The sequence below is a fragment of the Kogia breviceps genome, chromosome 14 (genome assembly GCF_026419965.1).
Source record: "Kogia breviceps isolate mKogBre1 chromosome 14, mKogBre1 haplotype 1, whole genome shotgun sequence".
In the NCBI taxonomy this organism is placed as follows: domain Eukaryota; kingdom Metazoa; phylum Chordata; class Mammalia; order Artiodactyla; family Physeteridae; genus Kogia; species Kogia breviceps.
Genome location: NC_081323.1, coordinates 69709967 through 69736232, shown reverse-complemented (window position 1 = coordinate 69736232; position 26266 = coordinate 69709967). Strand labels below are relative to the sequence as shown.

General features: G+C 42.0%; 1 protein-coding gene across 1 annotated transcript; it reads left to right on the top strand.

Moving 5' to 3' along the window:
* Nucleotides 1-1472: 1472 nt before the first annotated feature.
* CDR2 (cerebellar degeneration related protein 2) lies at nt 1473-26266 on the top strand. The gene is made up of 5 exons (XM_059037032.2): nt 1473-1815; nt 9770-9882; nt 22535-22683; nt 22941-23105; nt 24341-26266. The coding sequence occupies exons 1-5, from the start codon at nt 1737-1739 to the stop codon at nt 25197-25199; spliced, it is 1365 nt and encodes a 454-aa protein (XP_058893015.1). The 5' UTR covers nt 1473-1736; the 3' UTR covers nt 25200-26266.

Genomic DNA, 26266 nt, shown 5'->3' with positions numbered 1-26266 from the left:
CAGATTGTTCTTTTTCGTTGTTGTTTTCTGTTTGTTTTTTGAAGAATGTTAAAGAGCATTTCAATACAGTTTCCCATTTGACCCGGAGTCAAAAGGAGTTTTGCCGTGGAGAAAAAGCACTTTCAATCTTGCAGATTAGTGGCTGAAGGTCAGAGACATGATTCCAGCCCTTCAGCTTCCACAAATCACCATCAGCAAATCCTAAATCCAATCATCTCTCTTTCACGTTGGTGGTATAGTGGTGAGCACAGCTGCCTTCCAATCATCTCTCTTTCCAAAGAGCTTTCTCTGTAGTGACTTACTTGTAAATTAAGACAGTTGGTTTTGGTTAGTTTCTTTTGGCTCTGGACTAATAATATCTCTACCAGAATATTGACAACCAGGGCAGTACAGGCTACACAGGGGACCTAGCTTCTTTCTTAACCTAGCAATAAAAAGTAGATCAGTTACATTTTACCTTTTAGTATACCTGGATTCAGAAGAAAAGGATTTGTGAGTTTACCATTCCTCTTTTCTTACCTCTTCCACGTTTATTGGCTGCATTCTACTCTAAGCTGTCTTCTGTCAGCTGTACCTTTGACCATTACATCAAGGCTGAGAACACTGACCTTCTGGTCTGTCACCCTACTTTAGAATTTCTGTGCTTTGTCTGCACAATGATGGTAAGAGCCACAACCCATGAGCCGTATTTATTTTGTTACTGTCTGTGGAGAATAGCGTTCACTGCCCTGCTGGCCATCAAGTGCTCGGGCTGCATTCTCTTCTTTCCAGGTGTAACGTCATGACTTTCAGGTGCTTAACTGTGCAGTTAGCTTCAGCTGCACCCCTTCCTGCCCCCAGATACTCAGGTAGGTCCGAGGCCCACCATTTCAGGGGGAGTGAGTACAAATTCTCAGCGGGTTAGAGGCTCAGATATCAAGGAAAAAAGAGCTAACTGCTCTAAACTTCCGACCGACCCTCAATTTCCCCGCATTAAGCAGAGCAAATCTGGGAGTCAAAAGACCAGTAGAGGCCGGCGGGGCAGCGGACCTCGGTGTCCCGGCACTCCTCGCGCCTCCCGCCCGCAACCGCCCACTGCTCGGAGGCCGGACTCCTGTCCCTCACACCCACACAGCCGATCCATCGGCCGGACACCCATCACAGGGGCCGCGGAGGCCGCCACCTCTACACCCCAGCAACCCGAAGGCACGCCCAGAAGCTACTCAAAGCAGAGGAGGAGGCGGGGCCTTCGGCCGCACCCCTTCGCCTTTTCCCGCCTCCCTTGTTTCCTTCGGAGTCGCCATTGGCTGCTTGCCCTTGAGCCCGGACGAACAGCGGGCCTGCGCTGAGAAGCGATTGGACTACGTCGCCGCCGCTCGGCCGGCGGCCCGCTCACGATTGGTCGAGGCGCCGCCGGGGGTTTGAATCGCAGCCCTGGTCTGGGAGGGTTCTGCCGAAGTGCCACGTTGGGCCCGGCTGCGGCTTGAGGAGCCGGCTTGGAGCGACGGCTGGGGCGCTCGCGCCAGGGCGCTGGCCGTTGGGGTCGTTGGGCGGCGCGGGGTGAGTCGGAAAGCTGGTCCGCGGCGTGCGCTGCGGGTGGCTGTGGTCGGGCGGCGCGGCGGAACTTGGGCGGCGGCGGCGGGTCCCGCCAGAGGGCGGCTCTGGCTGAGTGCGGAGGGGCCGGCGGAGAGCCCGGGGCAGCGGCTGAGGAGGGCCGGCGGCGGCGGGGGCCGCTGCCCCCGGAAGAGCCGGCCGAGATGCTGGCGGAAAACCTGGTGGAGGAGTTTGAGATGAAAGAGGATGAGCCGTGGTACGACCACCAGGACCTCCAGCAAGGTGAGGGCGCGATCGCCAGGCGGGGCCTGGTCTGGGCGGCTGCCGGCTCGAGGCTACTCCTCCCGGCCGCGAAACTGTTAAAAAGTTGCTTTTGCTTGGGGCCCACCGATGCCAGGGGCGGGGTGGGTCTGGCTATCACCTGGCGTTGGGACTGTCGCGCCTGCCCGTCCCACCCGGGAGGACTCCGCTTTCCGGGGCCCAGGCTTCTGCGCGGTAATCAGCATCAGCATCATCAGTATCATCACCACCACTACTGTGTGTGCAGTGCTAACCGGGCGCCGGGCACCGTTTGAAGCGCTGTCCCCGGATTAATTGATTTAATCTCCACGGCGTTCCTCGGAGCAGAGAGGGGTGGCCCCTTACCGGGCTCGTGCCCCGCTCCGGGAGGAACCACAGCCGGGGCTCCCAGCGAGTGTGAGCTGCTGCAGGTGTTAAGTCCCCGGGTGTCAGTGCTGTGTGGCAGTAACCGTGCCGAGCCCTTTCATACATTTGATAGGCACAGTAACTCCGTGAGAGAGTGATTCGCGTTATCCCCATTTTCCAGATGGGGAAAGCGGAGGCTAAAGCGGCCAAATGACTTCCCTGAAGTTAAGTGTGGGAGCAAGTATTTTTTTAAAACTAATTTTTATTGGAGTATAGTTGATTTACAATGTTGTGTTAGTTTCTGCTGTACAGCAAAGTATTTTTGAACCCCCACACTCAGAATGAGGAGTCATCATAGTCACTGCCCAAACCCTGTCTCTTCTTCACCATCTGGTTTACACCGTTTTCAGTTGGTGTTAGACTGTTGGGGGCGAAAAAAAAAACTGCTTACGCAGAGTAGTTTACCGGATGCCGAGTGAGATGACTTGAGGGTACTTCTACCTCTGCCACTTCCTTCACTTTGCACCCTAGCTTTTTAGTTAAAAACAGGCATTCCTGTCTTGGATTTCTTGTCTCCAGAGAAAACCTTAGAGCGGCCCTCAGTTTGGAGCCAGTGCCACCCAGCTTTTTGCCTATTAATAGCAGGAACTTGCAGTTGGGAAGCAGCGTTTGTATGCCAGACACTGACGCGCCCTTCACACAGGTGCTCGTTTAATCCAACAAAGTTTCAGAGGTGGAAGTAGATACTGTTATTGGGGGAGCTAGGATTCCACTCCAAACTCCAGAGTAAACTTTCTCAACCACTATACTGAATCCTGAATAATCCTCAGGAATTTTTTTCAGGCATCTTGTTTCAGCTGTTCTGTGTAAATCAACTTTTTCAGCTCTAACTTGCACAAAAAATTAACATCTCATTTAGTTGAATAGTAAATGGCCATGGTGTTTGTCCCTGCTAACCACTGAATTTGGGGGGAAGAAAGAATGTAGGCTTGAATGACTCGTACTTGGAAAAGAAACATAAGGAATTCTTTTGGGGGAAGGTGATTTCTTAAATCAATATGTCGTGACCTGTCACTTAAACCAAAGCAGTTCACCATTACACTTATCTACTTTAAGCTATTCAGTGGCTGCAGTGCAGTATCTGCCGTCATGTTCACAGCGTCCACAAGGCAAATTTGTCTTACATTTTAACCTGTTTTCAGAATTCCCCCTAAGGATTGATGGCCTAGTTTGAAACTTTCTCCAGGATTTATGAGGCAGCCATTGTGCACTTGCAACATTTCCCTATAATAAATTAAGCAGTTTGTCCTATAATCAAAGCTAAATAGTTTTCTTTACTGTATTTAGAAAGTGTAGATCTGTATAGGCTCTTTTTTTTTTTAATCTAGCACAATACTTAGCACATAATAGAAGCTCGATTTTAACATTTGTTGAACTGAACTGAGGCACTCACACAGGATTATTGTTTTCATGGCTCTCTTCCATCAGGTGCCTTAGTCCACACTGAACTTTCCCCCTGCGGGAGGATTTTAGGAACAACTGATTGTAATATTCCAATCTACTGAGGAGCAAATGCAGCATATTGGGGTTAGATGTGGAACTCTTTAACCTCTGATCGAAATGAAGTCATCAGGTGGTCAAGTTTAATGAAACCTTAAAGAGCACAGGTCCAAACCTCCTTAATGCCAATTTGCATTTGGAATTTGTTCTGTGCTTTTCAAAAGACTTTTACATCTGTTATCACGATGGACTTTGACATAACCCTTTGTATCATAACTTAGTTTAAGTGTGTAGTGTAGGAATAGATGTGAAATTCCAACAATCATAACTGTGAATATGGCCTGTAAAAGCATGAGGGCTACAGTGTGAATAGAAGGGTATCTTTGTCCCAGTTTCATTAAATTATATGTTAAAGAACTCCTAAACTTCTAAAGGATTTTTTTAGTTTGTTTATTTCTCAACAATTTTATTTATTCTGTGCCAGCTGTTCATCCAGGCACTGGGGCCACAGTGTCTGTCGGCAAAATAGGATAGGCGGGATCCTACTCATTGACGACGGTCTAGGAACCTGTTGACTGGAGGAGACGCCACCTCCTGGTGTGTGCCTACTACATGTAGTGCCTGGCACAGGGCGAGCCCTCACTAGATAATTTTGCAGCTGAGTACAGTTTGGGAGCAGGTCTGTCCTCTTTGATTGATAAGCAGATCTAGTGGGATTTTATCAAGTGCAGACATATGTCTGTTCATTTTTTAACATCCTCACTATTAATTTTACTGAGAGAGCCTTGTTTGGAGAGAGCTGCTAAAACAACTAAGATCCTGTTCTCAAAGTCATAGAACTACAGATTTTTTCCCTTTATCAATAGAAGCATTATTTAAGTAGATTGAATCTCTGCACCAAAGTTTGCTTGGGGCATTCTTTTTAAAAATTAAAATTGCTGTAAGTTTCTAACCTCGGAAGGCTCTGAACTACCATTCATACCTTGTTAAAAACACCTAAAGCTGTGTGCAGGCAGAAGGAGAAAACCCTTTGCTTTTATAAAACACTTTGATGAAGAGACTGTCTTTTGTCAGAGGGCTGAGTTGGCACAGTGAGGACACTGACAGTGGTCTCTTGGGGGGGAGATCCTTTCTGGGACAGCAGGAGCCTCCTGTGCAGGTAATGATGGTGCTAGCTCTGAAATGTGCCCCTGAGAACAAGGTGAAAAGACTTAAGAGACTGGGTTTTCTCTTAGACCAGCTGCTATTATAATTGTCATTAGGTGAGCTGTGCAAGCTTAGAATAAGGATTCGGGTTTCTACTATATGGTTCAGCAAATGAAATCTTAGTTTAAAGGAATCCTAAGATTTCTACTTCTTTTTAAGAGGAGTACATTTTCCATGTGAGCAGCTAATTTGCTGAATCATGGTCATTAAAACTGACACCATCATTTTTCTTGATGTTTATATTCAGGTTTTTTGCTTTCCCAATTATAGTAACATTGGCAACAGGGGTTGCACAGAAGCATCATCAAATGACGCATTTGGTTTAGTAATAAGAAAAGCTTTCAGCCTTAATGTTATTGAATTACTGCTAGAGACTACATAGGGAATATGTCGTCCTCGTATCTTTTAAAAAACTGAAGTAAAATAAGAAAAATGTAATAGCAGTGGGATTTAAAGATTTCAGAATTCTGGAAGGAAGATCTTTTTTAAAAACTCACTTGACTGCTAGGGCTAATTTTTTGCCTAGAGCATAGGGCTGAGTAGAATATCTGTTTAAAGCTAACAGTTTACACTGTTAAAATAGATTATTATCACTTGCAAAGACTGATTAGTGGAAGAATATTAAACATGAAGGTATTGAAAAGTTGCGGTTCTCAAGCCTGCAGTAAATCTGTGATATTTTTAGTGGCTGCCTACACCAGTTCAGTAGGATTTAGAAAAGGCAACCTCTTAATGAAAATCCTTATTGTAAGGTGAGATGAACAGGTGCATAAGGCTTCAAAACTATATTGTTTCCTTTTCTTTTATGTGTTAATTAAAAATAAAGGACATTTATTCTCCCATTCCCCCCACTAATTTTTTAGAAAACCTTCTTGGGCTTACTGCCAGCTTTTGGCTCCCTTTGGTTATGGAAACCAGATGATACACAACAGGAAATAAACTTTTTTTTTTTCTTAAGACCAGAAAAGACTCTTGTCTTTAAACTAACAGATGAAGTAATATCCTGTTATACAGTGTGACTTCACAGACACTTTCTTGTAGTTGAGACTTGTTTTGCCAGAATTCTGTCCTAAACATCCTATGAAATATTTAGGAGACTGAGACTTCAGGTTACTGAGCCAGGCTGGGGCTTTGTTTAACTAGAAATAAGGATTGCGATAAGGACAAGTCTCAAATTCTTCTCTGTTTGCTATTTACTGGAAGAGTGCTATACTTGGCATCACTCTCTGCAGCAGCAGGAAAAGGAAAGCTGTTCCTGGCTGCTTTAAGTAGCATAGGTAGTTTCCTAACTGAGGAAAATAGCTGAAGTGGTCTCAAGTTAAGTCTTTATTCTGGAAGCGGTTTTGGCTCAGGTTTTGATTACTAGATAAGAATATCTTTGGTGAGTCTCGGGTCCTTCGCAGTGAGGAATTACCCCTTTACAGCAGGCCAGGAGAGACTTAAGTAATGTCTAGGTAATGTTTATATGCTTTGTCCTTAATAATTCAGCGTGGTGGTTCCTATGTGGGGCTATGTATACACATTGCCTACCCTCTGAGTACAAAATAATTATTTCTGGAACGTCTCAGCTGTGCTTAGTTCCTTTTTCACTTAATGAAAACAAGATATTAACTTGCCTGGGATTGTATATGCTTTCACTGGCAGTGCAGGCAGTAAAAGCCAAAGAGCTTAACTCTAGTTTCTCATTGCCATCCAGGAAAACAAGTGAAAAGATTAAGTACCTCAACTAGGAAGATTTGTACTCTCTACCTTAAACAAAGAAGTATATGGACATCTCTGTCAATAGACTTAAAATTGTGTGGATATGGATAATAGAGAATTGTGATGAAGGTGAAAGTTAGAATTGACAGTGGTTTATCTTTTGCTGTGACTCACCATGTGGATTTGGTCAGGTTGCTTAGCATCTTTGTGCTTCTCGTTTAAAAATCTCGTCTAACTACCTCGAAAAGATATAAAAAATTAATGTCTCTTAAATGCTTTGAATGGTTTGTAAAGGGTTTTATGTCTGTGAATACAAGATGTTATTTCATAGACTTGATATCTGAAGTCTTAAGTACATTAATAGACATTGTTAATATTTAAATCACAAGAGAATGTATTTTAACACCTATCTAACAAATGTATAAGGTTTTATTTTAAATTGGTGTAAAATGTTTTAAAATAGTGGTGTTTGGCGCGTTTTGCGGCTTTGTTTTTTTCCTAAGGAGGGAAAACTAACCAAGCACAATGCTAATTATGCACTCAGACCGACAGTACCAGGTAACAAAGTTGTTGCTTTTCTTTTACCACTTATTCTAGGTTAAGTTTTAATATTGGTGTAATGAATAAATGGTAAACCTTATTTGTCAACCTCTAAAAATTGTTTTAAAATCATATGTGGTGAGGTTCCGTTTTCATAATGAGTAATAATAAGTATATTTTTCGACACTAAGTGAAATGACTTTCCATCATACTTAGAATAAAATCTAAACTTTCTTTCCCATGGCCAATAAAATTTTGTGTGATCTGATCCCTGCCTACTCCTCCAACTCGCATACTACTCTCCCGCAGCGTGCTTCCATCACACTGGCTTTATGTTGGGCTGTGCAGTGTGCCAGGTTCTTTCCCATCTTAGGACCTCTGCCTGGCATTTACATGGTGAGATCCTCCTCCTTCAAGCTTTAGCTAAAACATCTAAGAAAGACTTTCCTTGTGACCTCCCTTTCTGAAGTAGATCCTTTGTACATTATCACCACACCCAGAGGTTTTTTTCCTTTTTCTCTCTCGCATACCACATGCAATTGATTAACGTATCCTTTTAGCTCTACATTCAAAACATATCCAGAATCCTATACCTCCATTCATCTGCATCTCTGCCACTGTAGTCTAAGCCACCGCCTTCTCTCACCCAGATGATTGCAATGTCCCTGTCACACTCCCTCCTCCTTCGTCCCTTTCCGTCTACACACACACACACACACACACACACACACACCCCACACACCCCACACCCCTCAAGCCTCGTTGGCCTCCTTATTAGCCCCAGTCATGCTTGCCAGGTTTGCCTTTGCCTGGACTGCCGGTCCCCTAAGTAGATCTACGTGGGTCACATATTCAGTTCCTTCACATCTTGAGTCTTATGTCACCCTTGTCGCCTGTTCTTTTTTTTATATATATAAATTTATTTGGGGCTGCGTTGGGTCTTCACTGCTGCACGCGGGCTTTCTCTAGTTGAGGTGAGCGGGCGCTACTCTTCGTTGTGGTGCACGGGGCTTCTTACTGCGGTGGCTTCTCTTGTTGTGGAGCACGGGCTCTAGGCACGCGGGCTCAGTAGTTGTGGCACACGGGCTTAGTTGCTCCGCAGCATGTGGGATCTTCCCGGACCAGAGATCGAACCCGTGTCCCCTGCATTGGCAGGCGGATTCTTAACCACTGGGCCACCAGGGAAGCCCTTGTCACCTGTTCTTAAATTTCAACCTCCCACATCCATACTCTTCCTGCCCCCTTCCTTCCTTTTGTTTTTTTTAGCACTTTTTGCTATCTAGTATATATTTTTTTCATTCTGTTTCTCCCAATAGATTATAAGCTCCATGAAGGCAGGGAATTTTTTAGCTGAGTTTATTCCTGTATCCCCAGAACAGTGTCTGCTATTATTGAATTATGCATACATGTATGGATGAACAGTGTTTATCACAGTTTGCAAGTTTATTTATTTACTTGCTGTCTGCCTTCCCCCATTAATCTGGGAGTGTCAGGAAAGTAGGAAATTCAGCCATTTATTCACCATTCTAGCCAAATCTTAGCATGGTGCCTAGCAACAAAATCATTCATTTGTGAATCAATGAATACTGATAATAACTTTGCCTGTGTATTGCAGCTTAATTTGTAAAGTACTTATGTATTATTTCATTTGATTTTCAGAATCATATTGACTGGACAGTCATCTCTCTACACAAAATACTAAATGTAGGGACTGTTTTGATAGTGTTAACCTGGTAAATATCAAAACTGGACCCCAGACCTTCCTACTCAGTTCAGTACATTTCCCACTATATCAAAGGACCTCTCAAAGAAATTTACTATGCAGATAAGTGTTTCAGTCACCTATGTTAGAACTATTGTCCTTTTTTGTATCACTAAATTTTTATTTCTGGGATTTATAACAAACAAATCCTGTCCTACGTGTGTATATGCCTAAGAAGAGAGAGCTTTGGAAAATGAGGTTTAAAATAGAAATATGGTTCTTTGCTAAATGAAAGTATGAGCTATGACTGAGTTACCACACAAAGTGTACTGCAGCTTTGCTTATCTGGTTTGCTCATCTTGGAGAAGGACATGAAGAGAAACGGATAAAAATGAGAGAGACCTGCAGCGATGTTCTTATCACTGATGTATCAATAGTTTTCCTTTTTTTGACTTAATTTTTAGTCCACTTAGGAGGCCAGGATCTGTAACAACACACTTTGCTTTGACGGTTGCATTCACAGCAGCCAGATTCCTGGGAACTTTAGAGACTGTTGAAAGGTTTGCCTGTACTTTGGCTTAACAGTCCATCCAGAAAAGTAGACAATCAGGATATGATTAAGTCCAGTCCATTAGCAAATAATTATGATCTTAGATGTCACAGTGCTGAATGATCATTCCTAAAGAAATGAATATCACTATTCTTCATGTCTTACAAGTAAAGGTACATCAAGAGTACATTACCTGGTAAAAGGCCCTAATACAACTGAATTTTAAGTAGAATCCAGGTTTCCTTCTGTGCCATTCCACCTTCCACTGGGATCTGACTTAAACTTTATATGTTGGGTTGGGTCTTGTTTCATTCTTAAAATAAAGGACTGGGTTATGTAAAATGTTAAAGTGAGATCATTTGCACTATTCTAAGATTTACTTGTTGTGCTAGATCTCCAACTTGCTGCTGAGCTTGGGAAGACATTACTGGATCGGAACACAGAGCTGGAGGATTCTCTTCAGCAGATGTACACAACCAATCAGGAGCAGTTACAGGAAATTGAGGTAATTTACCCCGTGGGAGAGTTACCTTTGAGGTGTGGCCTGTCGCTGCTGTGGCGCCAATCGTATTCTACTAAAATAACACTTGGAACTAAAAGCAACGTTTAATTTCTAATATACACTTTTTTTTAGAATAAAGAACCATTGGGAAGTGTGCGAAGGTTGACTTTTACTTTCTTTAAGCATTCCCAACATGTAAGTCTGCTATGATGAAAGAAATTTCTCTCTTCACACTTGGTGAAGTGTACTAGAAGTAAATGGTCCAGTATTTACAAGTATGTGAAGCAAAATAAAGCTGTGAATATTATACTGAATTTTTCACTTTTTTATTTTTAAAATGAATGATGCAATATTTGAGATATGCGAAGAGGTACAAGAGACTAATATAATGAACACCCTTGTACCCACCAAACAGATTAAGAAAGAAAACCATCCACATTGTTGAGACTCCCTCTATAACCCCTCCTTGGCTACATCCCCTCCCCCTAACCAAACACCATCCTAAATTTGATGAAAAATTTTAAAATTGTAGTACCTCATTTTGTAATACGAAAGATGCTAGATTAAGGCTTTAAAACGGAGGTGCTGTCTTGTAAATAGTCCCATTAAAGTAGCCCAGTTATGTGTAGACCAGGTGACTGTAAGGATGCTAGTTATGGATATTAACCAAACAGTTGTCCTATTAGAACACTTCATGCCCCAAACTACCCTCCCACCCCCAAAAAGCATTGCACTTAAATTACAACTCCTTCTCAAATTGGTACAGTAGAACCAGGACTCTTATGTCTATGTGCAGAAAAATATAAAAGACCTTAGAACACAGAAGCCATTCATCATGATCAGAACTTCCTGAGCTCTGATTATATATTGAACCAGATGCTAGAAACGCAAAGACGTGGAATAACATTGTCCTTGACTTCAATCAAAATTACACAGATTTCAGTTTTTGAATACAAATAAGCCTATCATCAGAACTAAGACAAATTTATTATTTCAGTATCCTTAATTTTACATAGTAGCCATAATTAAGATGCATACAGTAGATTCCCCTCCCCCCTTCATCAGGATCTATGAATTTAGCCAAAGATGTGACTGAAATATACCTTTATAATTCTAGGAAGGTGTATCTTATAATGATATTGAAGTCACCAGCTATCATTTTTGGTATATTTCTATATTAGAAGAGCATAGAACATGCCATACCCAAAACTGAATAGAATTGGGCAGAAACCTAAAAATGCAGGAAAACCAGGCATTTTAAAACTATTAAACTAGCCAAATGTCATACATGATCAAGGACCTCATTCCTGTTTTGCTTCATAGACGTCGTTTCTCAACTCATTGGAAAATTTCATAGAGTGGTCCTAGGGCATATATATGAAGATTACTGTATACCGTGAGGTACATTTATTTGTATTTGGGTAAAACATAGTCTTAATACATTGTATTGATGTTTTCCATGAAAGCACCTATAAATCACTATAACTGAATACTATAATGCTTATTTTAGCACATTTTCCAAATATAGATGAAAAAAGTACAAATATTTGTATAATTAGAGAATGATGCCTATTCGTTACTATAGGAGATGACAAACACAGTTACTTTATCATCTAAGTTACCTGTCTTTCTACCTTTATTTTCTTTTCTGTGGTATTGAAGATGATTAAACAGTTGAAACAGATCATTGACATTCTGAAAAAAATCCAAAGATCTTTGAAGAGTCTCCAAATCTACGAATAACACTCCACTATCTAAAGTCTTCTATAAGATTTTTTTTTCCTAAAAAAATGTTTGTGATCAAGCTTTTACACGGATGTGATTCCTTGGCCCCTGTAGTCACCTCTCCCCAACCCCCAATTCTTATAAGGTGTTGAAAAGCATAATAGAAATGAAGTATCCAGGTCAGACCTTAATGATTAAATAAATATACAATTAAATATATGTATAAAGCTAATTAAATAAATTTAGCCTGGATTACTTCCAGAAACATTTCCATGGATCTCTTGTTTCTGTAATAGAGCACGTGGTCCACTGGTTCATAGATCCAAGCATTGTAGCCTTCAACATTGTACCCTTTATCCAAAGCTGGTTTTTGACTAAGAAAAACGCTGTCTTAGATTTCTTCTCTGCCATTGCAGTTGGCTTTCTTCTTTCTTTCTTTTTATAAATCACTTCCTGAAAGTCAGTAGGAATGGGATGAAACAGGGAGATGAAATGGCAGTTCTGGCTAAGCCCACTTACCAGCCAGAGGCCTCCCACAGACCAGCCTTACTGCCTGTTTGGTTCACACCTAGGCCCAGGCAGACTTGCAGATCACAACAGACTTCCAAGGTCTCCCTCCGGTAATCTACAACAAGGAAAGCCTGACACTCTTGTAAAAGTAACCAGGCAGCTGAAGAACCTAATTCCGTACTAAAAATGACCCTTGCAATAGGTATAGTGCCTCTTATCATTATATCCTTTCGGAGCCCCCTAAGCTTTATAAGGACTCTTTCCTTAATTCAAACCTTATGTCTTTTTTTTCTCTTTAACTTTTTTTTTTAATATACATACAGAAAAAGGCACAAATGCTAACTATATAGTTGAGAGAATTTTCATAAACATACCCATGCAGCCAATACCCAGATAAGAAATTAGAACATTATCAGCTCTTCCAGTCACCACCCCGCCTAAACAGCACTCTAACACCCTAGATTAGTTTAGCCTGTCTCTGAACTTTACACAAATGGGATCACTTGTACAAGTTTTAAACTGACTTTTTAGAATGTTTATTGGGAGTTTTCCTGATTTGAAAAGTAATACATGATCATTTTTTAAATTTAGCAAAATATAGTTGAAAACCAAAAAGTAAGCTCTTATCCTACCAACCCAGAGAAATTTTAAATCAGCCAGAAAATGGTCCTGGAACAAGCTACTCAGAGTAGATGAAGAATGTGCAGAACTGGTGAAAATGCTAGGATAAAATCCCCAAAACTATACAAAATTAATGCACAGAAATCTCTTGCATTCCTATACACTAATGATGAGAAATCTGAAAGAGAAATTAAGGAAACACTCCCATTTACCACTGCAACAAAAAGAATAAATTACCTAGGAATAAACCTACCTAAGGAGACAAAAGACCTGTATGCAGAAAACTATAAGAAACTGATGAAAGAAATTAAAGATGATACAAACAGATGGAGAGATATACCATGTTCTTGGATTGGAAGAATCAACATTGTGAAAATGACTATACTACCCAAAGCAATCTACAGATTCAATGCAATCCCTATCAAATTACCAACGGCATTTTTCACAGAACTAGAACAAAAAATTTCACAATTTGTATGGAAACACAGAAGACCCTGAATAGCCAAAGCAATCTTGAGGAAGAAAAATGGAGCTGGAGGAATCAGGCTCCCTGACTTCAGACTATACTACATAGCTACAGTAATCAAGACAGTATGGTACTGGCACAAAAACAGAAATATAGATCAATGGAACAGTATAGAAAGCCCAGAGATGAACCCACGCACATATGGTCACCTTATCTTTGATAAAGGAGGCAAGAATATACAATGGAGAAAAGACAGCCTCTTCAATAAGTGGTGCTGGGAAAACGGGACAGCTACATATAAAAGAATGAAATTAGAGCACTCCCTAAAACCATACACAAAAATAAACTCAAAATGGATTAAAGACCTAAATGTAAGGCCAGACACTATCAAACTCTTAGAGGAAAACATAGGGAGAACACTCTATGACATAAATCACAGCAAGATCCTTTTTGACCCACCTCCTAGAGAAATGGAAATAAAAACAAAAATAAACAAATGGGAACTAATGAAACTTAAAAGTTTTTGCACAGCAAAGGAAACCATGAACAAGATGGAAAGATAGCCCTCAGAATGGGAGAAAATATTTGCAAACGAAGCAACTGACAAAGGATTAATCTCCAAAATATACAAGCAGCTCATGCAGCTCAATATCAAAACAACAATCCAATCCAAAAATAGGCAGAAGACCTAAATAGACATTTCTCCAAAGAAGATATACAGATTGCCAACAGCCACATGAAAGGATGCTCAGCATCACTAATCATTAGAGAAATGCAAATCAAAAGTACACTGAGGTATCACCTCACACTGGTCAGAATGGGCATTATCAAAAAAAATCTACAAACAATAAATGCTGGACAGGGTGTGGAGAAAAGGGAACCCTCTTGCACTGTTGGTGAGAATGTAAATTGATACAGCCACTATGGAGAACAGGATGGAGGTTCCTTAAAAAACTAAAAATAGGACTACTGTACAACCCAGCAATCCCACTACTGGGCATATACCCTGATAAAACCATAATTCAAAAAGAGTCATGTACCAAAATGTTCATTGCAGCACTATTTACAATAGCCAGGACATGGAAGCAACCTAAGTGTCCATCAACAGATGGATGGGGCTTCCCTGGTGGCGCAGTGGTTGAGAATCCGCCTGCCGATGCAGGGGACACGGGTTCGTGCCTTGGTCCGGGAAGATCCCACATGCAGCGGAGCGGCTGGGCCCGTGAGCCATGGCCGCTGGGCCTGCGCGTCCAGAGCCTGTGCTCCGCAACGGGAGAGGCCACAACAGTGAGAGGCCCGCGTACTGCAAAAAAAAAAAAAAAAAAAAAAAAAACAGATGGATGGATACAGAAAATGTGGCACATAATATACAATGGAATATTACTCAGCCATAAAAAGAAATGAAATTGAGTTATTTGTAGTGAGGTGGATGGACCTGGAGTCAGTCACACAGAGTGAAGTAAGTCAGAAGGAGAAAAATACCATATGCTAACGCATGTATATGGAATCTTAAAAAAAATGGTTCTGATGGACCTAGGGGCAGGACAGGAATAAAGACACAGACATAGAGAATGGACTTGAGGACACGGGGAGGGGGGAGGGTAAGCTGGCACAAAGTGAGAGAGTGGCATGGACATATCTACACTACCAAATGTAAAATAGATAGCTAGTGGGATGCAGCTGCATAGCACAGGGAGATCAGCTCTGTGCCTTGTGACCACCTAGAGGGGTGGGATAGGGAGGGTGGGAGGGAGGGAATATGGGCATATATGTATATGTATAGCTGATTCACTGTTATACAGCAGAAACTAACACACCATTGTAAAGCAATTATATTCCAATAAAGATGTTAAAAAAAAAATCCCCAAAACTGTGACTCATTATGGAAATAGACAACTAGGAAACTGTGAAAGGATATTCTCTCAGTAGAACTACAAGTATGCTTTCAAAGACTGTTAACGGGTTTCAAACAGTCCTCATAAAAATTAGTGTTTTGTTAGGCACTGTTTTTAATGTAAAAAAAACGATTAACTAAACATTGAAAGTAATGATTGGCTTCAGAGATGCCTATAGCCTGTGTGGCTTTTACTCAGCATCTAATTTTTCAAGATTCCAGAGCAAGTTTTTCTCTCCTGAATGAGGGGGTGGAGAGAAGCTTTGGAGAGTAATGAGATCTGACACATCAGACACAATCAGATTCTCGTAAAGTTTTCTACAGTTGTGTGAGCAGCCCACAGCCTTGTGTTTCTGTTGCTTCTCTGCTTGGAAACCTGCATTATCCCCACAGGAGTCAAAGAAGTCTGGCCTTAGAGGTGTCCCTTCTTTCAAAAGCTCATGTCTTCCTCGGAAATTTTAAAGCATTTTGTGCTTCCCCTATGACATTTATCGATATTCTACTATATATTACACTTATTTCTTGATTTGTTTTATTCTATTTCTCTCCCCCCGCCACCTCCCCATTTTCCGTTGCAACATTGAAGGCTGTTGCTGTTTATTCATGGTCTTTGGAACATAGTAGGTAATCACTGAATACTTGTTCAAATCAGTATCTTAACAGAGGACAGGTAAGCAGTTTACGAAGCACTTCCAATAATTCCTAAACTGTGGGTTTCCACCTCTGGAGATTTTGAAAGGAGGTGGAAGGAGCTCTGGCCTCAGTGTTAGAATGTTCAGACTTAAGCCCTTAATTCTATAGCAAATAGCTGGACTTTAGGCCTGTGAAATTACCTCTCAGATCCTGTTTGCTCTGCTGTGTAATGGTGATAAGAGTGCTAGCATGATGTTGTTACAGAGTTGTTCTGAGGTGATGAGATTATGTGTGTGTATATATTTTGGGCAGTATAAATTGTTGCACAGTTTATTTATGTGTTTTAAGAATTTTAGTAATGAAAGAATCTTAATTCTGAAAAAAATAAATCCTTTTCAATTATTGGAAAACAGATCTTAAGAACAAGCAAAGCTTTTAAAAGTGAGATTATAGGTGGTTTTTATTTTCATATTCATACTTTTTAATTTTTTCCTAAATTTCCTTCAAGTGAGATTATAGGTGGTTTTTATTTTCATATTCATACTTTTAAATTTTTTCCTAAATTTCCTTCAGGGGGAATATAATATTTTAATCAGGGGAAAGAAGTTTCTCAAAAGTAATGGGAAATATTTCTTCAGTATTGTGGAAGGTCATTTCGATACTAAATTCAGAGGATTTGGGCTGTAATCCTTAATATAAGAATAATCCCAACACTGCATAAAAGCTGAATTTCCATTCCATTCCTTATGAGTTTTTAGTTTGGTTGTGTCTGTCTTTTCCAGCATTCCAGGTCAGGGTTCTACAGTTGCAAACAGTTGTTAATATAATCCTGCTGGCCTTTTTCAAAAGTTTGCCTCAATTGTAAAGGTGGCCTATTTATAGCTTTTTCACATAACCTGAACCTTTTACTCCTAGTTGAGGTGACATTCTGTACAAATTCTAAGACAAGTGGGAGATAACCCATGGAACTTAAACTTTGACACTCTTGCCTATAAGTTGACATTTTTGCCTGTGTTTTTGCTACCCCCATGTTCCCCTCCCTCCACTGTTTAGCTTAAATATCCCCTCATCACCCACCCCTGTTTAATATGACAAATACTTTTGTACTCGATCTCTTTTTGGCACTTGAATTTTAGGATCTTGGCAGTCCAGACAGGTTCATTTGAGGCTATGATCAAAGATTCTGAATAGAGAAAACCAGGACATGAGAAGCATAGCCATACCTGTAAATGTAGGGTAGAAAATAAGCTAACCCATTTCCTTGTAGAATCAGAAAAAATTTGATTAAATACTAATTTGAAGTTTTAGAGGCCAAGCCTTAAAGCAGTGTCTGACTGCATGGATTCTGATCCTCTGGCCTCACGTCAATACTTGCTGAGAGAGCTAAACATTTTTCTTTTAAGTTGCTGACCAATTTAGTCAGATTCCTGTGTTAGGTAACCTATCACAGATTCTTGGAGAAGTGAAGGGCTTTTCTGATTAGTTTTGATTTAATCATAATAAGATTAAACTCCTACCACGTGAAAACAAGCTTCCTGCCATTCTTTAGATTGTCCTTAAAGCCAAGTCCTCTAAGACCAAAGTATCACAAGTTCTTCCTAAATGGTTTCATTGTGGTTTTTTTTTCCCTCTACCGGTTTTTGTTGTTGTTGTTTTTGTTGCGGAGCACAGGCTCCGGACGCGCAGGCTCACGGGCCCAGCCGCTCCGCGGCATGTGGGATCTTCCCGGACCGGGGCACGAACCCGTGTCCCCTGCATCGGCAGGCGGACTCTCAACCGCTGCGCCACCAGGGAAGCCCTCCCCTACAGCTTTTTATATATTAAATGAGGGGGACCTACTGCAGTTTTCTAAACAGCCTCTTTGTACTTATTTACATATTGACTTATTTCCTTTATGTCGGCCACGACTCTAATTTGAATATTATATCTTTTAAAAGGGACACATCTTGGGGCCCATGTAAGAGAGACTGGTAAAAAATGTCTCTTTCAGATTTCTGAGGCATACCTGTGCCATGGGAATAAACACAGAGAAATTGTCCATAAATGGAGCAAGAGGGGAAAGAATTCGTATCTAATAGGGCCTTTTCCTAAAAGGGCTATAGCCAAAGACATTCTCAAACTCTTTGAAAGAAGGCTCTCAACATTCCAGCAGTCTGAGTTGTGGTACCAAGCATGACGAGCTGTTGTGAAGAGAGGTCTAGAAATTGCCATTAGCCAATATTTTTTTAGTCCCTGCTGTGTATCACAAATTGTGCTAAATGGACTCGATGTATAAGAGCCTTCCCTTCTTCAAGGAGGGTTAGCAAGACTATGACATTAATAAGTAAGCAATTTGTTTATTATTAAGTGTGAAGTGTTTTGAGGGAAATTAATAAGAGTGCCTTGGGAGTGGTGGTGTTTTAGACAGGGTGGTCTAGAAAGGTTTCTGAAGCCTTTATGTTTGCATGGAGGCCTAAAGGATAATCTTGAGTTTTTTGGCCATCTTTGTGCTGTGGATCCCTTTGGCTATCTCGTGACTCTAAGATGAACCTCTTAAAATACATAAAATTACAGAGGGAATTGGTTATATTGAAATGACTATCAAAATATTGAAAAAATAAATTTGTGATATATTACTATCAGTGTTTATTAATTCATTAAATACCAAGATCTAAGCAATCTAAAAACTGTCATTTCAAATAGTGATAAGTCAGGATTTCTGCAGCTACTATCATGTGCTATGGAAACATCTGTGATTCCTGTAAGTGATGAAGTCCTAAGTACTCCTCATACTACTGGTGGTTTGTTGCCTCCATTCATAATTGAAGAAAATGCTAAATTTCAGTTAGAAGTTAGTGAAAATGAAGGTGTAACTTTTCTCCCATCCAAGTTCGTGGACCCTGTCAATTCAACCTGTGGACCTCAGGTCAAGAGCTGCTGGATTAGATGGAGCCAGCCAGGAAAGGCGAGGCCCCTGGGAGAGGGGAGATTGGGTAATAAATAAAGCTCCCCCTTTAGGAAGGGGGAGCTTGCCTTAAAGGGAGGCAACTCCACAATTTCAAGATAAAGGTACCCCCTGAGGGTGAAATAAGGACTACATATGAAGCTGGAAAAACCATTTAAGAGATGGGAAAATGTTAACACTGAAACATATTAAGGAATTGTTGGGGTTTTTTTTAAGTGTGATTGGAATTGTGGTTAAAATGAGGTCTTATCGCTTAGAAATATATAAATATGTATACTTAAATTAAGATGTCTTGGGGGCTTCCCTGGTGGCGCAGTGGTTGAGAGTCCGCCTGCCGATGCAGGGGACGCGGGTTCATGCCCCGGTCCGGGAGGATCCCACATGCCGCGGAGCTGCTGGGCCCGTGAGCCATGACCGCTGAGCCTGCGCGTCCGGAGCCTGTGCTCCGCAACGGGAGCGGCCACAACAGTGAGAGGCCCGCATACCAAAAAAATAAGTCTTGCTTTAAATTAATTGGGGATGAGGGGAGTGGAAAAGTAGAGCTGAAACAAGATTGACTGTGTATTGATAATTGTGAAACTGGATGATAGATAGATGAGGGTTCATTAAACCATTTTTCTGCGTTTATATATGTTTGAAATTATCCATTTTAACAAGTTTTTTAAATGCAGTAGATAAGATTAGCCATCTGTAGAGAATCAGTATTTGGGTGGACTGAGAATTTAGGAAGGAGCACTCAATTATATAAGTAGTATATAATTTCAGGGAATTACGATGGTAGGAACATGTCAAAATACAACATGATAAAGAATGCTGTTGCGATACAGTTAAAATATAGACTAATTTTTGTGAATAACTGCAACTAAATTAAGTCCTAAGAAGGGAAATGGTATACATTAAGCTTAAGAATCATTGTCGATCCAAGTGAATGTGTTTATGTCTCCTGGACCCAAGAGAAAGAGACATTGGGTTCGGGGAGGGGAGGCTTCCAGCATTTGCCATGTCCAAGATCAACATTTCTCTAATAAGTGTGATCCTTGGACCACTTGTACTAACATCACCTGGGGTTTTTCCTAAAAATGCAGAATCCTGGCTCTACCCCAGTCTCATTGACTCAGAATTTTAGGGGAAAGGGGCCCAGATTCCTATACTTCAGTAAATCCCCCAGTTGAATTTTATCACATGTAAAGTTTGAAAGCGCGTAACTGTAGATAGGGATGAAATAGCTACTCTTATCGAGCACTTTTAACCATTTGCGAGATACCATGCTGAACCCTTCCCTCATATTAACCTCACAGCAACTTTGTGAGGTAGGTGATGAGGAAATCTCACCTTAGAAAAACTAAGTTACTTACGGGAGGTCACCCAGTTAGCAATGGCAAAGTAGGACTTCAAACCAAATTCCAACCCCACAGCCTGTGCTCTTATCTTCTGTGCTGCTGCCTCCCATCAGGCCATCTCTCTTCTCTGATCCTGTGCCCACCAAGACTTGCATGGGAATTGGCCTCCCACCTGCCCTCTGTGGGGCAGATGTGTCCTACGGAGGATGCGACTATTCCAATCACTAGGCAGGGATGGCTCCTGTGGCAACTTAATAATGAGGGTCTGGTCTGTGCATTAGACTTTTTTTTAGGTTGTTGTGAATCAGTCCCAAAGAATATTTGAGATCTTATACTTGACATAAAGTAGCTTGCAAAATTTCTGCAGCTATTATATTCATTCCTATGTTCTAAACCTTCTTCTACTCCAGTATTCCGAAGAGATTGAAAACATTCCCTGCCAGTTACAGGAATCTACCAGGACATTGCCAGCCAGAGGGCAGGATTACAGGCACACTTCTAGGAGAAGCTGGTGGGGATTGAGGGAGTGAAGAATAAACACAGGCTTTTACAGGGGCTATGCTGTGTGCTCACTCCATCTCATTTAATACTTTCGATCCTACAAGGTAGGTACTAACGGATCCACAGTTTATTTTCAATTCTGAACCCGAAAAGCTCTATAAAAACAAGATTTTTTGCCTTAAGTAGGCAACAAATTTATTTGACAGCAAACCCTGACCTGAGCTCATGTGAGGCTGTTTATAATCTTTATTCATACTTTTGATGAGAATATCAATGCTTGATAACAGGGTGCTACCCAACCCTCACTGGGATGTTATAAAGTGTGTGTCGTCTTCCTAAAATTTAAAGAATTTTCCAACACACTCTTGGCCAAGAGTTTCAGATGAGAAGGTATGAGAATTAAGTGTTTTCTCAACACATTGCTACCGAGCTATGTAACTAGTTTGAAAAAAGGCCTCATATACTTTTTTCAACTCTGCCACACCACTGCCATTTAAAGAGCCCATTGAAAGTCATATAGCCCTTTCTTTGAAAGAAGTCTGTTAGCTTTGCAAATACTTGTATAGGTATGTAAGAGAAGCCTCAAGAAAAGTATTTTTAAAGTCATGTCTGGTCTGTTACCATGTGGTCATTGGTAATGCATCAGACCTACCTTTTTCCTCTTTCTGGTTGTGCCCCAGAGAAATAGTGTGACTATTTCATTTGGAATATCTACTGTCTTTCGTCGTCTTCAGGTGGAGTTGAGTCGGAGGGGAAACAAGGAAACGTAACATTGAGGCATTAAGGTTGTGACTATTCCCCTTTATCCTTGGCCATTTAGAAAGCAGTCTTAGCAGTACCAAAATAAATAATCTGTCAAGTTTCTCACAAATAAGGAGGATTATGGTGACAACATTCTCACAGAATTAAAAGTATCTTTGAATAATATTATGTTAAAATATCTTTTTCTAGTTAAATCAATATTTTTTTCCCTGTTCTTTGTCCAGAATGTCTTCACCCAGAGGGAAAAAAATTAGATTTTTTTCAAGCAAATATCATCTAAAATCCTCCTCTTTAGGCTTTTCTTATGTCTATAAAACATATTTTTGTTTAAACATTGATCATGTATTCCGTGCTTTTTCTCTTGTGGGATTATCGTGTCTCACTTAGATTTTCCTGTCAAACATTAATTTTATGTGTGTTTTGTGCTTTGTAAGGGTAGAAGAGCCTTATGATACATGAGATGTTGGTGAGCTTTAGGGAAACTAAGCATATAAAGGATGGCTTGTACTCAGTTCTTATTAAGGAAAGTAGTTTAATTGAGATTTAAAGTTCTTCTTTTCGTAAAATAAACCTGTGGTATTGTGGTATAATGAAAATCATGTATTTGACCTTGTCCCCATGTCCTGGTGTAGCGCTCCTAAATCCCTTGGAATTTCCACAATGATAGGATGGAGACTGGTTGCCAGAGGGACCAACCACATGCTTAGAGGGTTAGAACTTTCAGCCCAATCCCCAACCTCTGGAGAGGGATCAGGGACTGGAGATTGAGTTCATTCACCAGTGGCCGGTGATTGAATGAATCATGTCTGTGCGGTGAAGCTGGGTTTCCGGGTTGGTGAACACATGGATGGGCTGGGAGGGTGGTGCACCTGGAGAGGCAAGAAAGCCCCGCACTGCTCTCCACCCCCATCCCTGCCCTACGCATCTCTTCCCTTTGGCCGTTCCTTAGTTGTATTCTTTATAATAAAGCAGTGAGTGTAAGTAAATCCCTGTCCTGAGCTCTGTGAGTTGTTTTAGCGAATTACGGAACCTGAGGGGAGGTCATGGGAACCCCCAGATTTACAGCTGGTTGTTTGAATGTGCGGGTGGTCCCTGGGACTTGCCAACAGCACCTGAAGTGGGGGCAGTTTTGTGGGACTGAGCGCTGATAGCTCCAGGTACTCAGTGTCAGAACTGAACTGAGGGATACAGTTGGTGCTGGAATGCTGCAGGTATCTTATGTGTTTAACGTGTAAACTGGTCACAATCATCTCTTCCAGTATCTGACCAAGCAGGTGGAGCTTCTGCGGCAGATGAACGAACAGCACGCAAAGGTTTATGAGCAGTTAGATGTCACAGCAAGGGAACTGGAAGAAACAAATCAAAAGCTCGTTGCTGACAGCAAGGCCTCACAGCAGAAGATTCTGAGGTAATGTTTTTAGAATCCATTGAAGAAGCCCTAGGAGAAGTCATTTAGTATAAACTAGAATAGAACGTGGCTGTAGTGGGTTTGGGTCAATATGCGGGAAGGTTTAATTTAATTCTCCGTGGAGAATAGAGATTAAATAGAAGTCTTTTCCAATTATGGAAGCCCAGTTTGAGTGGCTGGCAGCTAATCTCTCCTCACTGCTTATGCCCTTAATTTAATATGACAAGCAGCAGTTGGATTCTGTCTGTTCCTCGCAGCCTGACCGAAACAATTGAATGCCTACAAACCAACATTGATCACCTCCAGAGCCAAGTGGAGGAGTTGAAGTCATCTGGCCAGGGGAGAAGGAGCCAGGGGACGCACGACCGGGAGAAATCGGCACCCAGCTTCTCGTCTCTGAAAGAGCTGTATGACCTCCGCCAGTAAGAGCCTGCCTTTCCATGGCATTTGCAAGCAGGAGAGCATCTCGTGTCACTGACACATTCTGGATTCCAGTAGATTAAAAGTACCCTTCTAGGAAATGCCACTTGGCTATTAGACCACCGGTGGTTTGAACTAAACCACTGAATTTAAACGTACAAATGATTGAGTTCTTGGGTATTAGTAATTCTGTGAACACTTATTTTTGAAAGTCTCGTGTATTTTAGTGCTTTTAATGTGTTAAATCTTAATTTAAAATAAGGTGCAGTACTTCTGATAGACTACAGATTTGGGGGTTGTATTTCACATTCCAGTGAAGAAAAAAATTGAAAATTCAGTTAAACAAAAATCCAGGCAAACAGAAGGTCTTTTTGCCTGCAGCGATGCCTTTACAATATAGAGTTCTGAGACTGAATCTTTATTTAGGAACTATTTCTTGAGCACCTGTGTAAGGCAGGTGCTAATGCCAGATGTGAGGAGTGCTGAGCAAAACAGACAAAGTTCCTGCCCTCGTGGAGGTTTCAGTCTCATGAAGAGGCAGATAAGCAAACAGTCACCCGAATAAGTACAGTTACAAGTTGCCTAGGAGTCGGAAGAGGCGAGAGAGCAGCCCGTGCACCCGGTGGTCCTCAGCGCCGACCGTTCGCCAGGCCGCCTGTGTGGCTTTTCACACACTGCCAGACCAGCGGCTCCCTCAGGCCTAATCAGAATCTCTAGGTGTGAGGAAAAGGCTGCCCAGGTGTTTCTGATATGTGTTTGTGGTTTAAAAATCACTGCAGCAGTGGTTCTGTCTTAGCTGTATATTAGGAATCACATGAAGAGCTTTTAAAAAGAAAAAAAAAAAATACTCAAGTCCAGGTGGCAGACGAGCTAGGTCAGAATCTATGTGGGCGGGACCCAGGCTTCAGTATTTTTTAAGACTGCCCAGGTGATTTCTAATCTGCAGCCAATTCTGAGCACCGCTGGCTGTTCTGATTTCCTTGAACGGTATCAGTCATACAGCTGGTCTTTGGGAATGGATGTTCTGTAGTATTTTGAATGTTTAAAAAAAAAAATTAGTCACAGAACTTGTGTCTTCTCACACGTGTCCATTGTAGCCACTGCTCTAGTGTGCAACAGGCAAAACGTCAGTCACACCACAGCTCCTCAAAAACAGGTAGTTGAAAAAAAATCATCAGTCTCCCTCTTTGCATTCTCGGTCGACCTGTGTAACAGATTCTTTCAACATTTTCCCCAGGCACTTCGTGTACGATCATGTGTTTGCCGAGAAGATCACTGCCTTACCAAGTCAGCAAAGCCCAGATGAAGAAGAAAACGAGCATCTGAAGAAAACAGTGACAGCGCTGCAGGCCCAGCTGAGCCTGGAGCGGCAGAAGCGGGCGACCGTGGAGGAGGAGTACGGGCTGGTGCTGAAGGAGAACAGGCAGCTGGAGCAGCAGCTGGGCGCCGCCGAGGCCTACCGAACCCGCGCGCTGGAGCTGCAGGCCGACGTGGCGGAGATGCGGCAGATGTTGCAGTCGGAGCGCCCTTTTGTGAACGGGGTTGAGAAGCTGGTGCCAGACTCTCTGTTGGTCCTTGTCAAGGAGCCCAGCCAGAGCCTGCTGGAGGAGATGCTCCTGACCGTGGCCGAAGCGCACAGAAAGCCCCTCAAGCGCAGCAGCAGCGAGACGGTGCTGAGCAGCCTGGCGGGCGGCGACATTGTGAAGGGCCACGAGGAGACCTGCATCCGGAGGGCCAAGGCCGTGAAGCAGAGGGGCATCTCCCTCCTGCACGAGGTGGACACGCAGTACAGTGCCCTCAAGGTGAAGTACGAGGAGCTGCTGAAGAAGTGCCAGCAAGAGGAGGACTCCCTGTCCCACAAGGCTGTGCAGACCTCCAGGGCCAAGGACCCGGCTGCAGTGAATACCCAGCCTGAGCCGGGCACCCTTGGCTGGGAACTGGCCTCGGTCACCCCAGAGCCCATCAGTTCCCCCACCACCTCGACGCCACCAGAATACAAAGTGCTTTTTAAGGAGATCTTTAGTTGCATCAAGAAAACCAAACAGGAAATAGACGAACAGAGAACAAAATACCGATCTCTCTCTTCTCATTCCTAAGTGAACCGCCAGCTCCACTAATTGGCCTGTTTCCTGTCACCCCTCTCTCCCTCTCACACAAGTGTGTGTAGACCCCAAAGCCTGATACTGCTCCTGACGTCTGCCTCATTGCTCTGCTTATTTAGCAAATGCATACAGTGAGGGAGGAAGGTGGCTACCGGTGGCAGTTGTATAATCGAGTTTCGTTTAAGCTCCTCAGCAAATCCCACGACAGACTAGCCTCTGGCTGGCGTGACAGTTAGGTTGCAATTCCTTGAAAAACCCCAGGACCCGTGGAGGGAAAATATGTACTCCTGGAGAAGTAGGCCTGGAGTAACTGTAGTATATACTGAGTGTATGTATATATATACGTAGTCTATATAATATAGGGGAAAGGGCAGAGCTGAAACAGAGCTAAGGCAATTCCTACTGCCTCCTTGCTTAACTTCTCAAAACTATGTAGAAGTCAGACGGCTGCCAAGGGAAAATACCTTTCGCAAACGCTGTTGGATACTGTGAATTCATTAAGAAGAATGTTCAGGAGAAAGCAGGGGTCTAATCCAAATACATGGCATTAACAAATACTCCAAGCCTTTGAGTTTGTTACATGGGCTACCAGTTGAACTGTGACTGACAGGTAATCCTAATACATTTTAGTCAAACTGAATACCAAACTGAAAGGGCAGGCTCTGGTTGGCCGAGTTAGCTTGTTAGAGCCCTGGAGGGCCTCTTCCCCACATTAAAATGTTTTTACTCAAAGCTGTAGTGGTTAGGATAGGCAAATCATTCTTTTCTTAAATTCAGACTGAAGGGGCGAGATGAAACCCTTACCCACACTGTGCTGTCTGAGCTGGCCAGCCTGCCAGCCTCAGGCTGCCTCTCCTCACTTCCTACCATTCCTGTAAACATTTGTGACTTGCTGCAGAAATTCCTGTCTGCCACTTTATTAAACAGTGTTGATGTCCTCACTGTGGAAATAACACTCATCCTCTCACTTGCATACTTTTAATTTAAAACTATTTAAGAGAACTGAGGTTCCATTTATTGTGTATATTTTTCTAAAAACCAAATAAAACTACCTATGAAAA

Coding starts and splice junctions, on each gene's coding strand:
- CDR2 (XM_059037032.2), top strand. CDS start 1,737: ATGCTGGCGGAAAACCTGGTGGAGGAGTTTGAGATGAAAGAGGATGAG. Junction 9,883..22,534: donor AGCAGTTACAGGAAATTGAG/GTAATTTACCCC, acceptor CATCTCTTCCAG/TATCTGACCAAGCAGGTGGA. Junction 22,684..22,940: donor TCACAGCAGAAGATTCTGAG/GTAATGTTTTTA, acceptor TGTTCCTCGCAG/CCTGACCGAAACAATTGAAT.